The 16,352-nt window shown below is 35.1% G+C and overlaps 3 protein-coding genes across 3 annotated transcripts; 1 reads left to right on the forward strand and 2 right to left on the reverse strand.

The window, feature by feature from the left end:
• The first annotated feature begins 952 nt into the window (after positions 1 to 952).
• LOC105645635 (protein NLP6) lies at positions 953 to 5,668 on the forward strand. Its single transcript, XM_012231284.4, has 5 exons — positions 953 to 1,495; positions 2,265 to 2,836; positions 3,042 to 3,089; positions 3,222 to 4,140; positions 4,263 to 5,668. Exons 1-5 carry the CDS (start codon positions 1,159 to 1,161, stop codon positions 5,417 to 5,419), a joined length of 3,033 nt encoding a protein of 1,010 aa, XP_012086674.1. The 5' UTR covers positions 953 to 1,158; the 3' UTR covers positions 5,420 to 5,668.
• A 19-nt stretch (positions 5,669 to 5,687) lies between these two features.
• SWEET7 (Nodulin MtN3 family protein) lies at positions 5,688 to 8,468 on the reverse strand. Its single transcript, XM_012231283.4, has 5 exons — positions 8,314 to 8,468; positions 8,121 to 8,157; positions 7,523 to 7,901; positions 6,872 to 6,991; positions 5,688 to 6,069 (listed from the first exon to the last, which is right to left on the reverse strand). The coding sequence occupies exons 1-5, from the start codon at positions 8,354 to 8,356 to the stop codon at positions 5,869 to 5,871; spliced, it is 780 nt and encodes a 259-aa protein (XP_012086673.1). The 5' UTR covers positions 8,357 to 8,468; the 3' UTR covers positions 5,688 to 5,868.
• Positions 8,469 to 12,460: 3,992 nt separating this feature from the next.
• On the reverse strand, positions 12,461 to 15,958 carry KLCR1 (Tetratricopeptide repeat (TPR)-like superfamily protein). Its single transcript, XM_012231282.4, has 3 exons — positions 15,022 to 15,958; positions 13,291 to 14,199; positions 12,461 to 12,925 (listed from the first exon to the last, which is right to left on the reverse strand). Exons 1-3 carry the CDS (start codon positions 15,681 to 15,683, stop codon positions 12,691 to 12,693), a joined length of 1,806 nt encoding a protein of 601 aa, XP_012086672.1. The 5' UTR covers positions 15,684 to 15,958; the 3' UTR covers positions 12,461 to 12,690.
• Between the last annotated feature and the right edge of the window lie 394 nt (positions 15,959 to 16,352).

Raw genomic sequence — 16,352 nt, forward strand, 5'->3', positions numbered from 1 at the left:
ATTAATAAATTAAAAAATATAGATTTATAAGATTTATCTTTTATTCTCTCGAAATTGGTAAGTTATTTTTTTTTAAATAACTTAATTTTTCTTTAATCAGAAAAATATTTTCTATTGACTTATTTTTCTAAATATCTCAAATAATAAAAAATTATCAAAAATATTTTCCTCTAAATTTACGGAAACAGAAGTAGCCATAATTTATGATAAAAGAAAGAATAACTTACTAATCCCATTAGAGCATTTTCCCCAACAACTTTGTTTGTATTCGTTTTCTTTTGGACGTCAATGCCATTTACCGCTAAAGGAAAAAATATTATCAAAAGGATGAGGAGAACTGTAATCGTGTACGCGACACCACATTGGTTTTTATTTATAATTTTCCACCGTCGGATCTCCACTTTGCAGTCACTCATCGACGCAAATAAGTTTGATTGGATTATATTTACTTTAGACGGATCCATCCTCTCACTAATAGAATAAAATCAAAGAAAATATGATATTTTTAAAATTATTTTTTATTTTATCTTTTTTCACCTTTATTTCAATAATAATTTCTATTTTTTATTAATTTGGTTCATGAGTGTCGTCATCGATCTCGTCCAGACAAATCAATCACATTTTATTTTTCATCGATAAATTTCAAGGTCATATAATTGCAACTATAACTCGAATGCTTTATTTGAATGTGTACAAAATAAATATGAGTGAACGTAAATTAGATGGTGAAAATTTCTAAAAAAAGTCTATGAAATTGGTTGACTTTGTTTAATTGTTTTTAACTACATTGAAGTCAACACATTTTATATTTATATTGGTATGTTATATATAATCATAGTAAATTAAATGGATCGATGAAAAATGAAAATTGGACTCACACAGTTAAAATAGCAGCGGAAACAGAAAATCATTTCTCGTAAATTTTTATGGGCATTCTTGCAACTAGTACAACTGTAGGATTCTGTGGCAAAAAATGGAATCACACTCTGCGAGTTACCCTTCACATCCGCAGACACAAACTTCCATTTCTCTCCTTAAACAACAGCAACAACAATATCATCCATATCTGACATCTATCCCTATACCCAAATATAGAGAAAGACAAAAACTTTCCGGGAAATTCTATTACTAGCTTGTAAGTTTTAAATTTCCGAGAAAATGCCTGAGCAAGAGGAAGATAAGTCAAAGGGTAACCAACCTCCGGTTGTTGCCGGAGTTGGAGGAGGAGGAGTTGGGGGAGGAGTTAGAGGAGAGACTCTCATGGACTTGGATCTTGATCTCGAGAGTTCTTGGCCGTTGGATCAGATCTCCTTTCTTTCTAATCCTTTGTCTCCGCTGCTTCTCTCTTCCTCTGACCAGCCTTGCTCTCCTTTATGGGCCTTCTCTGACACTGACGATGAAAGACTGGTTGCTTCCGCCTCTTCCCACGCTACTGTTCCTCCTCTCCCCGCTGCAGCTGGCCTTCGCCTCTCTGATTATCCAATTTTTGTTACATGTTAGTCAGTAGTCACCCCATTTTTGCTTTACTGTTTCAATAGATATTTCTGTTTTACAGCTGATTTTTGACTTTTTCTATTTCTTTATGAGCTCCAAAAAATCTATTCTTCATATTTTTATTTTTATTTTTCTGGGTTCTTGGTTAAATTTGGTTGCTTTCTTGAGTTTCTGATTGGTTTAGTTTCTTCTGTCTGTTCTTTATTTTGTAGTTTTTGTTTTCACTTCGTCGGAAAAATGCTGTGAAGCATTTACTTTTTAAATGCTTGAAATTGAGATATCACTCACCCGAAGTTGGCTCGTTTTAGTCTAAATCCTAGCATATTAGTATGCAATTTTTGAGAGCTCCTTTTATAGCCCCGTACCACTGTTCGAAGCAATGAAACTAAAATTATTAATTACACTCTATTTGTTTTGATAGACTAAGACAACCCACTGAAGAAGAAGAAGCTGAAAAATAGTTGTTGTCAGTTTCTCTTGTAACGATTGTTGTTCGTGTTCAATATGGTACTTAATTTAGTCCGGAGACTTTGTTTCCTCTAACAACAAATTCTCTTTCTTTTACTTTCTTTTGCACATATTTTCTGTCGAAGTTGCTGTTTTTTGAAGTTTGAAATTAAAAACAGGATTTTGTATATTTAAGCAGCCTGGTTTTGCTCATTAATAGTAGCATTTTGTTTCTTGCAGTTTCTCTGATCCGTTGTATCTCACTGAGCACAGTTTGGATGTTGAATAATTTGTTTTTGACTTTAGCTTTTTACCTAACGCAGGTAATACCGCTTCAGTTAATGAAAACCCTACAGAAAATGATGATAAAAGGAAACTTCCTTCTCCTCTTTTGGGATTGATGCCCATTGACAACCCAGATGGATATTGTATAATCAAAGAGAGGATGACACAGGCACTGCGAAACTTCAAAGACTCAACTGAACAACATGTTCTGGCTCAGGTTTGGGCACCTGTAAAGAATGGGGGTCGGTATGTACTGACAACCTCAGGGCAACCCTTTGTAATTGATCCTCATAGTAATGGACTTCATCAATATAGAATGGTCTCTTTGATGTATATGTTCTCAGTGGATGGGGAAAGTGATGGCGAACTTGGGCTTCCTGGCCGTGTTTTCCGGCTAAAGTTACCAGAATGGAGTCCTAATGTGCAGTATTATTCCACCAAAGAGTATTCAAGGCGTGATCATGCTCTATGTTACAATGTTCAGGGAACGCTGGCCCTACCAGTTTTTGAACCTTCAGGACAGTACTGTGTTGGTGTCCTTGAGCTTATAATGACTTCACAGAAGATTAACTATGGACCTGAGGTTGATAAAGTCTGCAAGGCGCTTGAGGTTAGGTTTCTTCTTTATTGTATATATTGAGTCTCACGATTATTCCTGTACTTGATTGAATTAAACAATCTGTTTAGCATTTGGATTCTCTTGGAAACATTGCAATGCTATATATGTATATATGCACATGCAGAGTGGTGAATTTATGTAGTCCTTGGTTAAATTATTGAGATTCCGCAGTCACATAATTTCAGTTGTTATGCAGGCAGTTAATTTGAAAAGTTCAGAAATATTGGATCATCCAGGTATACAGGTGAGCGCTAAAAGTATAATGCATATTGAATATGCAATTAATTCATAAACCAGAAAGATAAATGTTGTATTCTTCTTTCATTTCTTCCCCCTTGTTCTCACAGATGTATACTTGGCACTGCTTTTGAACCAGATTTGCAATGAAGGGCGCAAAAATGCACTAGCTGAGATATTGGAGATATTGACGGCGGTTTGTGAAACTCACAAGTTAGCTTTGGCTCAGACATGGGTACCATGCATGCACCGCAGTGTTCTAGCCTATGGTGGTGGTGTGAAGAAGAGTTGTACCAGCTTTGATGGCAGTTGCAATGGCCAAGTCTGCATGTCCACAACTGATGTGGCATTCTATGTTGTAGATCCTCACATGTGGGGTTTTCGGGAAGCCTGTCTTGAGCATCACTTGCAGAAGGGTCAAGGTGTTGCTGGAAGGGCATTTTCGTCACACAGTGCATGCTTTTGCCAAGACATTACCCAATTCTGCAAGACTGAGTATCCCTTAGTACACTATGCACGCATGTTTGAATTGACTAGCTGTTTTGCAATTTGCTTGCATAGCAGTCATACTGGAGATGATGAATATGTCCTAGAATTTTTTTTGCCCTCTAGCATCTCAGATATTTATGAACAGAAGGCTTTATTGGGCTCTATGTTGGCAACAATGAAGCAGCATTTCCAGAGTCTTAAGGTTGCTTCTGGAATGAACCTTGAAGAGGAGGAAGGATTCATCGAGATTGTTCGAACATCTATGACTGGCAGACTTGATTTGGGACTGGAGTGCATTAGAATACCCCAATCTCCAAAAACTCCCCCTAATACTAATACATTATCAGAGGGGGGACATATGGCCCAGATAGATTCAATAAGGCATCAGTTAGTGGTGGACTTGGCTGTTGTAGATAATGGGGGCAAATTTCCTACTACTCATCCGGATAATAAAGTGAACAAAAGACCATCAGAAAGGAAACGTGGAAAAACTGAGAAGTCAATTAGCCTGGAGGTTCTACAACAATATTTTGCTGGGAGTCTTAAAGATGCTGCAAAGAGCTTGGGAGGTATGTGCATAAATACCATTGCTTGCAATTTTGGTTGGGCCATTTCATGGTGAAATCTGGATAAACTTTGCTGTGGCATATGATATTATTTCTCATAGAAATTCTTGCTTTATACTTTACAGTTTGCCCTACTACAATGAAGCGCATCTGCAGGCAGCATGGAATCTCCCGTTGGCCTTCTCGCAAAATTAACAAGGTTAACCGATCCCTCTCCAAGTTAAAGCGAGTAATTGAATCTGTCCAAGGTGCTGAAGGAGCGTTTGATTTAACTCCCCTTGCCACAAGTCCGCTTCCTGTTGCAGTTGGTTCTATTTCTTGGCCTTCCAATCTGAATGGGTGCAATCAACGGAACTCACCCATCTCTAAATCTCCTGAACCTAATGGTGAAAGGAATGGATCACCACTCTGCAAAACACCGGAAAGTAATGTACATGCTGGGGTTGACGGTCAATTACTAGGAGGTGGAATATTGAGTCATGAGGAACTGGTCCTGCAAAATAGATTTTCGCCTGAGCTAGGTCAGTGCTCGAACAGATCGAAAGCAGGAAGTGGCTCAAGGGAAGAGAGTACTGGCACTCCAACTTCACATGGTTCATGCCAAGGAAGCCCAGCAAATGACAGTGCACCTGTGAAGGATTTGACTGGTTCTCCTGTCCATGAACAATGCAATAAAGTTGGCTGCGCTTCTGAATTGGCATTTCAACCAAAAAGAGAGCTAAATCTGTCAGCTGCTTACACAATACCAGATGCTCTTGTTGTAACAAAAGCTCAAGAACCATTTGGGGAAATGCTAATTGAGGATGCTGGAAGTTCAAAAGATTTGAGAAACCTTTGTCCTGCAGTTGCAGATGCTATTTTAGATGAGCGGGTTCCAGAATCAAGTTGGGTTCCAGAATCAGGTTGGGTAAACCATCAGTGTCCAGATTTATCCATGGCTGCTATTGAACATGCAATGCCACATGCAACAGCCAGGCAAGAAATGAGGAGCATAACCATAAAGGCAACGTATAAAGAAGATATAATAAGGTTCCGGATCTCTCTGAGCTCTGGGATTGTGGAGTTGAAAGAAGAAGTGGCAAAGAGGCTGAAGTTGGAGGTGGGTACTTTTGACATAAAGTACCTGGACGACGATCAAGAATGGGTTTTGATAGCCTGCAATGCAGACCTGCAGGAATGTATCGATGTTTCAAGATCGTCAGGCTGCAATATAATCAGATTGTCAGTTCATGATGTGAATGCCCTTCTTGGAAGCTCCTGTGAGAGCACTGGGGAGTTATGATTAGGTTGTAAATAGGGCAGGTTTAGAACACCAATTTTTGGAGACATAGGATCCAGGAAAAATGAATCCATAAATTTTGGTCCCAAAAAACAAATTGTTTCGAGTTGTAGCAAATTTTCCATGGAATTGTAGAAATCACAACTTCCCTATGTTGTCAGAGTTTCTGGGGCAAGTTCTTTGCAGTCTATATATAAGCAGTTTTATTGTAAGCCTTTCATGCAAATGTAAAAGAATTTGATTTTTGTGCAATATTACAACAATCCATTGCTGAGACAGTAATAAAGCAGAGAACTTGATTATGAGGCAAAAACCACTTTTGGCTTAATACATTTATTGTAGCTCTCTTGAAATAGTTCATGAAATGGAGTAAAAGGAGAAAAACATTGGACTGTTAATATTTCATTAGGGCCAAAACTCAAAATCTTCCTACTTCATATATATATTTCATTTCACGCCCTGTGGATTTCAGAAGCAGTGCCATTCAAAGCTGCAGTGCTTGCTCTTTTCAAATCTCCATTCACAACCACTTCTGATAAGCCCACCTCTCCTTTCTCTTCCCTTGCTGCTATCTGCCTCTTCGTTGATTTGTAGAATACGGCGTACAGTATCAGTTGGGCCAATGCAAATAGAGTGCCCACCCCATTAGGAATCTACTTGATCCAAAAAAAACCCATATAAGCCTGTGTTAATATAAACATGAATTACAATGAAAACATGGGGTTGATTTTTTTTTTACCAAGGATAAAACTTTTTGCATTTCCATTAAAATTTTTATTAAAAAAATGTGCAGAGAAGGAAGGACTACCATGTCTAAAAGAAAATTAATGAAAATAACCTAACGGAAACAGTTATAATTATATGAGATTTTTAATTACTCGGGTTATACAACATAAATATTTTTTACCCTCTTAATAAAATGTATTTTTCGGAAATAATTAAATAGAATTAGGTTAAGCTGAAATTAGGAAGCATGAAATTCGTGTGCTAGAAGTAGGAAGCATCAACTACCTAGTTAATTAGGAGCATGTAAATCATGTTGGTGCCAAATGCATGAATATAAATTACGCTACGGCACATCAATCATGATAAATCATTGTGAACTACCTAAAAAGTTTCCCTCCACCCAATTATTCTTCATTTCCCTTAATCTGTTAGGTCACCCGTAATATCAGTAACTCGTGCATTTTAGGTTTAATTTTAAAATAATCATACAGCGAAACGGTAATATTATGTCAGTATTATAAATTAAAATAATAATAATAAAATAATAATTCTTATAAAAAGTGATTCAGATGGTAAAACATTTATGGGAAAGCTCGGTCGAGAACTACTTATAAACATTTTAGGTATTATGTTTAGTTTTGGTTGTTTTTCCAAAATTCATTAAGAACCAAAAATGAGTAAATGATATTATTAAAAGAGGGAGAGTGAGAGATATAGAGACGAACTTACAAGTATGAAAGGGTCAAAACGGATGATGGCATACGTAGACCAGGCAATACCATTGGCAAATGAAGCAAATGATAGGAAGAATGGCATATACTCCACACTTTTTGTTGTTATTACCGTTTTCTGCATTTGAAAATTAAAAAAAAAAAAAGACAAAAAACCTTATTAAGGTAAAATAATCTCCTAAAGTTAATCTTTCCATTTATAAAAAAATATAAGCAAGTAATTAAATGCATAACCATACATGACAACATCAACAACATATATATTTATCTAATTTCCAATTAAAGTATATGAGCATGCATTACCTAAATAACAAAATACCGTTTATGTTCCAAAATATAAGACATTTAAGGTTTCTGCAGTAGAATTAAAAAAAAAAAAAACAGTTAATTCTTCTAAATTATAACTAAACTAAGAGGAACTTGTGAAAATAGTTATTATATCAAATGTAAATAAGGGTAATATTAGAAAAATATTATTTATTACTCTTTAAAATACTTAAAACGATTTATATTTTAGAACAAAATAATCATGCAAAAATAATTTATATTTTGGGACGAAGAGAGCAGTGGTTAGGTTAAAGAAGAGATATATAATTAGCAGAAATATTTACTTAAAATCAAAATTCATATGATTTAGGAGATGACTAACCATGACTGCTAATGGAGAAGCATACATCATGACATTAAAGCATACGCATATAAATCCCACAATCATAGATCTCTTCTTGGTAGTGTGAGCAAGAGTTAGAACACAAATGGCAAGAACAGCAATGAATATGATCTCCAAAAGCACTATCAGAAGAACTTTAATCCTCTTTTTCTTGTCGGAGTAGATAACGAAAAGGATAATATAAACAAACTCAATAGCTGTTCCTGATCCATTAATGGTCACAACCAGCAGGCTGTTTGGGTGCACCAGAGGGAGACCATATAGAATCCATACCATACAGTTCACTAAGGTTGCGAGATATGGGATCGGAGAATACTGCTCTACTGCCTTTTTCTTCCATATCTGTATAAATGTTGGCCTGAAAAAAATTATTACAACACAACAGTTAATATATGCTTTTCTCCTTTAATTATTCTTGACCTCTTTAATTATGCTTTTCTCCTTTTCTTGATTCTAATTTACAGTTTAGCTTAAAGAAAAGAAAACAAAAATGAAACTGTGAATGTGTGTATATGTTTTTTTTTTTTCCTTCGTTTTTCTTGTTGGGTACAAAAAAGAACCATCGGCCATGGCTTACACTGGTGATAGGAATAAGAAGAGGGAGATGATATTTCCTGCGAATAATTAAGCAATAGAAAAACCCAGGTTAGAGAAACTTGAAGATTCAGTAAAAATGAATTCGAGGAAGTTAAAGAAACTACAGATTACAAAGTTTATGTCGATGTCAAGATACTTAAAAGAGAAAGGAAAGAAAGAAAGAGATCGGCAACCTAGGACTCCAACCACATTTCTAGCAGTATCTGAAGAAACCATGGCTCTTTGAAGTGAGAAGAAGAGGAGAGGAGAGCAAGACGAAAATGGATTTTGCTTGTTCGAAATCCTTTATCCTGAAGAAAGAATACAAGGAGAGTGCTCGTATATAAAGGACGAATTAAGGAAGGGTGCAATCAGCATCTAGCTATTCACTCACGGTTAGGCTGTTCCTCTCTTTATTTTATTTTATTTTTTTTAATTTAAGAAAAAAATAAGAGGTGTAACAGGCCAAGATAATGTTTAGGCTACACATAATTAGCGAAACTCTCGTAGTCGAGACTCGAGAGGACTAACTTGAGACCTCTCACTCTCTACATATTTTTATAAAAATTGACAAAACCAATTAAATAACACTCATTCGTGCTATTAGATTTAATAATTTTTGATTTTTCACAATAATTAAAAAAATATTCAATTCTATTCATCTAAGAAAAGAAAAATAAGAAAATTAATTAAATTACTCTTTAATTAATGCTTATTTAATTGAGAAAAAAAATTTAGTGTTAAATACTTAGATAAGGATAAGAACAATATATAAATAAATAAAAGTTGAATCTCCTTTTGGATTTAGTTTTGCTTTTAATTTGTAGATATTGCAGTTTAATATAGTAATATTAATTATTAATTATTTAAAACATTGAAAGAATTAAAATTAATAATAGCATTAATAGAACTATTCTTATTTAAAAGTTAAAATAGTGAAACTCTTCATTTAGTAGGTTATAATTAATTAATAGAATAAACCAATAATAGCAGGTGACTATTTGTTAGTTTTTAAACATGCTAATCATTTATTATTTCTATTAATTATAATTGTATAAATTCCAGCTCATAAAGATGCTCAATAATTTCATTAGTCCCTATCCAAAAAATCCATTATCTTCTAACAAATGTTTTTTTATGATTAATTAATTAAATCAATTAATTATTTAGTTATAAATACTATACAAAATCTATAATTAAGTCAAGCATTTATAACTCTCTAACACAAAAAATCATACAATCAAATATTATAATATCTAAAATTGCAAGAAAATAGGGTTTTATCTTTAATGTCTTTTCTTTTATAATAATATATTTTTTTTATTAAATTATCTTATATATTAAATTGGTATGTTTGATATAATAAATGAGCAGTTTATTATATTCCACGTAATGGGTCGGAACATGGCTAGAGTTAATGCTAAAAGATTTATAAGAGACATATGAAATATATCTCTTATAAAGAATGTGGATATAATAAAAAAGAAATAAAATGGGAATAGATATATATAAGTCTTAGACAATGAACAGCAAAAAAATAAAATAAAAATAATTACTCGTAGCCATGATTCTTGCTCTTACGTTTTGTAAAAGATGAGTGAAGAGTGTGATTTCTCGAAATTCGGAGTCGTCGCCATAGAAAAATTATCATATTTAATAGAAAAGTTACTCTTATTTTGTAGTTTATAATATTATTTCGGTCCATTGAGTCTTTACGTATAAAAAAAGTTTTAAAATTTAGAATTTTATAATTAAGGTTTATCCTGTGACAAGTAAAAACAAATGAAGTGTCACTTGCATTGCATGGCCTGCATTAACCAATCAAAACTGTAATAACACATGGCAATAGTTTTGTCCTAACTATCATCAAGAAAGTGAAGGAAAAATGGCACTGCATTCAAGATTTTCAAAACCCTAGCTCTCGTTTCAGACAATGACTGTGGGGAGATAAACGACCAATGGAGATTTCAGAATTGAAGTCCAGCTTGTCCAACTTCATATAAGGTTAATATGTGTGTCAGGTCAGTTACCTATTGCGGTTATTTTTTTGGTCTGCCATTAAAACGAAATGCCAAAGCAACCTGTTTTTAAATTGAAAGTCTGGTTTGGATTTTGCAGGTTTTGGAAAGGCCAACTGTTTAATTCTATAATTTTCATATTTAGATAAGGAAGGTAGGGCCATTCATTAATTCCTACACAAATTTAATAAACATTACTTCTAAATTTAAAATAAAATTATTAAATGGAGTAATAATATAATTAATTTCGTGAAAATTTCAAGAAATCGAGTGTTGAATTCTTATGGATAGAGAAAATCTTTGCTGACAACGCTTCTTTTTATGGATTTGACGTGGGAATGTGAAATGGGAATGGATAGGCATGCATTTAGAACAGCTCATTTGCACACAAGATTTTCTTCCATTAAATTGCTCAGAATAAGCTCAGGTTGCAGGGATTTTCCTTTGACTTTTCAGAATACACAACCGGATAAGAATTGGTGATGGATAATTCAAATACCGAGTCTAATTGAAAATTACTTCTTCCGTCGTAAAATATAAATGAGAACTCTTATTCTTATAAATTGAATTAATGGTTTATAAATAACACATTTGATTCCAAACAAAGGAATAAGTAATTCTTTGGGGGCCAAAGTCAGATTAATTTTGGGTTTAAAATGGGAAGAATGTACAAATTATTCCTTGATGGAAGAAGAGGCCAAGAGCAACAAATTGTCATTTCCTAATGGGCATGTCACCATTGCACTTAAGTACCCAACTCTTTCACGTTTCCACTAATTTTTCCTTGTACACCATTCATCATTTTAATTATTCTCCATTAATCCATTACAATTTTGAATAAATGATATTGAAATACTTTTAGAATAATAAAATAATAAAACTCGACAAAATTAAATTGAAATATTTATTTATTAATAAGTTCTGATTAAGATCTGTACAACTAATAGCTAACAACTGTTAAAATAGTTTATACCGAACAGACTCTAAACGGTAATAAGATTATATTACACTTGTGACGTATATATTAACTAAAAAAAGGGGTTAGTGTTGGTCCTTAATTTGTTTTTTATAATAAATTCACCAATGCAAAAGCTTTATTAATAGCTAGTAGATAGGGATTTTGTCAATGAAGATCAACTGGTGGGAGAAAAAATGCAATCCTTAAATGTCAAAATTTGCAGTAAAATGAACAAATTCCTGTCTCCACTCTCGATCATCTGAATGTTCTGTTTGTCTAATGAATCAATTCTCAATACTTAGATGTCTGAATAGTAAAAATGAAAGTGAAAGATTGACTCACGAGTGATATAGGGATGACCAAATAACAGTGGCATTATGCTTTCTTTTCAATTTCCAATAACAAAAATGGAAATAATGAAAGAAAATGAGGAGACTGTCAAGTCACAAGCATGCTTCTGCTTCAGGAAAGTACACGTCTCACCTCACTTGCCAACTTCACTTTTTTTTTTTAGTGGGTATTTATTAGGTAATTGCAGTTTTGTTTTTTATTTTTAATTTTTTCAATGATATTATTCTCCTCGAGGAAGGTAAAATCTCTTTTAAGTGAATTTTCTTGATACGTAAAGTTTCAAATCTAACCCAAGATTAGTTATTGTTTTAGTTTTTGCTAATACAAAACACGTATACGAATAAATAAATAAAGTGGTAGATAACATATTCTTGTTCTTCTTATTTTTTTTTTTTTTCAATTCTTGTTTTTCTTTAATTTGGAAAGTTAGACACAACGGGGGCCTAACTTTGTTTGCTCTGGACATGGTTGGGAAACATGCAGTTTTGTTCTCTTTTTATTTTCCGTCAAATGATTTGGAATATATGCGATTACAATGTATTGTTTGTTTAATTAAAACGGAGAAGATTCAAATTTGGATATATTATCAGACCGTATATACATTTATCATTAGACTATGCTAGTTTGCTCCAATGTTCTTTCTACATTAAAGACGAACAATTGTTCAAGAAATTAACATCTTCCAGAGACAATAATGGCTACAAAAGAATCTTTAATTTACATTATGATAAGGAAACATATATATAAATGTTTAATTAACAGTTCAAGATTTGAATGAAGATGGGCTGAGCCCACACAAACATAAAGCCCAAACAATTTAATTAAGCTCGGCTTAGTCCAATTTCTTTTTTTTTTTGGCTTTTAAAACCTAATTACCAGATAAGATAATTATGATTTATGGATGTTTAGTGATGAAATTGAAAATGGCTTAAACTTATCTCCCAGGTAATGAAAGAACATGAAATAAATTCCAACTGAACTGATTAAATGCATTGTACTGTGTAAGGATTCATAAACACCAGAACTTCAAAATTTATTGGCTCAAATGGGCATCCATTCCTCTTCTCAGCGAACTTAGGTCACAACACAGACAATCAACAAAAACAATGAAATGTAGCAAACAAATCAGAGTTTCAAAGCTCAAGAAACAGAAAAAGAAAAACACCAGATTAAACATTGACACTATACATGAGCTATGTTACAGAATGTGCACGTGTGGATAAATATAGGCGTTTAACAAATGTTCAAATTCTAAAACCAAGGCCAGGCCATCTCTTTGTCGACTCTTTCTTCGTCCTCTTTGAGTTGTTATCTATGAGATGTTCCAATGATTTTGCCTTTTTGTTACGAGCCCTGCCTGCTTCTTTCAGAAGCTCAGCTAGCCTATTCTTCTCATCTTGGAAATCAGGATTTGCAATCCCAAGCTTTTCCTCTCTTAATTTAAGAACATATTCTAAGATCTCAATTGCATCGTCAACCCTGCAATGAAATAGAATTTAATATCAGAACAAAAGTATACTTTAGCTTTAAGCAGACTCAAATTGCTAAGAGATTATAAGAGACAGGTTACAGAACCAGTAAGGAAGCCGTGTCTTAATGGCATGTAGTTTCTTTCGTCATTTCAACATTTATCGAAACTAGAAAGAACCCACTTCATAAGATTTACCAAAACTTGGGCACTAAAAAAATTCTCATCTAATAGAAAATAGAGAGGTAATAGGGAAAGGAAGAAAAAATGAAAAGATTTTCGTGATTAGAAGAAGTCCATGCAGATGGAATGCAAGAAAACTGACCATAGGCTACAAGTTCAAGTAAAAGTGGAGTTGTGAAAATGTATAAATTACCTTCCCATAGCATCATAGGTTGCCGCAAGATTGCTATATACTCCAAGGGTATCTTGATTGCAAGGGCCACACTCCTGCTCCAGTATGGCTCTTGCTTCTTCAAATAACTCAGCAGCCTCATCTATCTTGAACAACTGTACACAGGCCAATCCCATCTGGTTCAGCACAACACCAAAGAAAGCTGACTTTCTCTCTCCACTCGCTCTAAGTTTTGCTACAGCACTCTCAAATGAGTTCCTTGCTTCTTCATATCTCCCAACCATGTAAAACATCACTCCCATTCGTGCTTCTATTCCTGCAATAGTGCTTTGCTGTCCTGGTTTATCTTCCAACAACTTCATTGCCTTCTGCAACAGTTTCAATGCCTCCTCGGGTTCATCCACAGACTCGTATATGGCAGAAATCTCAGTCAACCCACCAGCAATCTCTTCTGCTGTGGTTCCGGGCACAGGTTTGGCATATATCCTCTGAGCATTTTCACAATAAGACTTCGATTCTCTGAGCTTTCCTGTCCTGTTATATAGGTCGGCAAGGCGGACGAAGACAGAGGCAACTGAAGGGTGGTTGTCACCCTTTGAAGACTTGAACACTGTGAGAGCCTTTTGGTAAGAGAAGATGGCCTCATCAAAGCGGCACAGTGACATGTAAATGTTTCCAATGCTGACATCAATAGCAGCAACCTCATTGTCTTGTCCATTCGCAATCATTGCCATGCTGGCAAGAACAAGGTGCTCAAGAGCTGATTCGTAATCTCCTTTTGCTTCACATATAAGGGCCATCAGTCGGCGGTCAGCTGCCTCTTCAAGAGAGGCGGGTTCACTATGTGCGCGATGAATTTCAAGAGTTTTCTTGCACAAATCTTCTGCTTTATCAAAATTCATGGCTTGAACATTGGCCTCAGCTAAATACCTGGCATTTCCAAATTAATTTACTTAAGTTCCAAAAATGATGAAACGGCAGACCACTCATACAAATACTACAATATCTTGCACAAAACTCAAGATGGCACGTATGACAGGAATGCGACATTTTTTAAAATATCTTCTCAAGAGAGTGGAAAAAATATTCAAATTTTCTAGTATCATGTGGTCACACAATTTTTCCGTAGTATATCATGCTAAATGTTTGATGGATCTACCTGAACCTAACTTTCGCTATTCCATCCAACTACTTTCTCCTTTTAGGCAAGAAAAGAAATGGGCAATAATTTTCAGTCGACATGTTCAGACTAACAGGGATCACTGTTTCCAAACTTCTCGGTTGTTTCCTCAAAATTGCATCAATAGTCCATATCATTTACCCACTCACATATTTGTGCAAAACAATTTAATTATTATAATCATATGCATATACATACACATGAATATTTAGAGACAATGGATTTGATAAACACCAAAATCAACAGCATACATTAAACTCTACTCTTTTATCGTTATTACGCTGAATTTGACTTTCTAAAACGACCAAAATCACAGTATACATAATAGGAAAGGCCAAAATAGTTAAAACAATAGATATAAAAATGGTAACTTTTCAAGAAATCCAGAACAAATTTCCTATTTTGGCTTACAGCAGCAACATTAAGCTAAAAATTTACCAAAAATAACAAGCATTATTAAAAATTTTCTCTAAATAGGAATATTAATTACTCACATGGAATAAACAGCCAAAACACACACAAATCCAAATCTAAAAAATGCCAAACATAAACTACGCCGCACACATACACACCTGCAAGTCTCTCCAACCCTGGGATCAGTCTCTCCCAAAGCCTCGATCTGAATCTTAAGCCCCTCTTCGTAAGCGGCAATGGACTTATCAACTTGTCCAAGCATCGAGTAAGTATCCCCCAGCTGCATATACCCAGAAAACGCCGCAAGCGCATGATCCATTCCTCTAGTCAAATCCGGCACCTTTATAGCTCTCTCAAGAACCGGCACAGCCTCGTCGAACCTCCCTAAACTGCAATAGATAGCCGCCAGCACGTGCAAGCTCATAACAAGGTCCAAACTCGGCTCTCCATCGACGGCGCATCGCTCAAAAGACTTAGAAGCTCGAATTGCGTAATCTAAAGCCTTACTAGGACCCTCTCCAGAGGCAATGGTATCACGAGCAAGCTTTAACAGGAATGGACCGAGATCCGGATTGTCAAGGGAAGCGTCAGCGAGGAGAAGCGGGTTGGGGGAATCAGGCGGCGGTTTCTTAGCAGAGCGAGTAGGAGAAGGTTTCGATCGGGAAGGAGAAGGAGATGGAGGCTTCTTGTTGGGCGTTCTGGGAACAACGGGTTCGGGTCGGGTTTGTGACTGTTGCTGGGCTTGAGATTGGATCTCGGGAACTGAGATACGAAGAGGAGGCGCCTCTGGTGGCGTCTTGACCGAGACAAGACCCGGCATCTTTGTTCTCTTGGTTTTGCTTTGGGATCGGAAATTCAATAGAGAATGAGTGTTACAGAGAAAGAAATAATAGAGAGCAAAATGAGGAAAAAGAGGTATTTGGATGATTAGGGACAGGCTACCAATAAAGGAACTGACAGGAAGGTTTCAGATGAGATGCTTTCTCTCCTCTGTCACTGCTCTGTCTTCTCTTTCTCTCTGCTCTGGTATGGCTAGGGACGTAACGGACGGGACAAAATGGTAATTTTAAGTGTAGTTAGTTGAGAATTAAGGGGATTATTAGTGACATAAGTGGTCTTAGTATTTTACTCCATATGGTTTGGGCTTTAGGATAAAAAAGGTCATTAGATTACTTCCTGTCTGTTTAGAACTGAGTAGCGAGATCTTACGTGTGTGTCGGCTGTTAATAAACGTCAGCGTTTTGTTAGGACGAAATCAATCGTGTAACATGTGTACACGTGCTGAGATCTCGTTGGTGCTTTGCTCAAGTGAAAAGACTATTTTGGCTTTTGGCTAAAATACTCTCTCTCCCATTCGCCAAAAAGGCAAAACCTCCTTACGGTAAAAGTAGGTGAATTATGAAAGCTTTGTGCATTTCTTCAATAATTACATTTAAGTCAAATGTGCTATCCTCTTAAACTAATATTTTGACATTAATACTCGAGATAA

This window comes from Jatropha curcas, chromosome 4, assembly GCF_041381405.1.
Source record: "Jatropha curcas cultivar XTBG-Jc1 chromosome 4, XTBG_Jcur_1.0, whole genome shotgun sequence".
Taxonomy (NCBI): Eukaryota; Viridiplantae; Streptophyta; class Magnoliopsida; order Malpighiales; family Euphorbiaceae; genus Jatropha; species Jatropha curcas.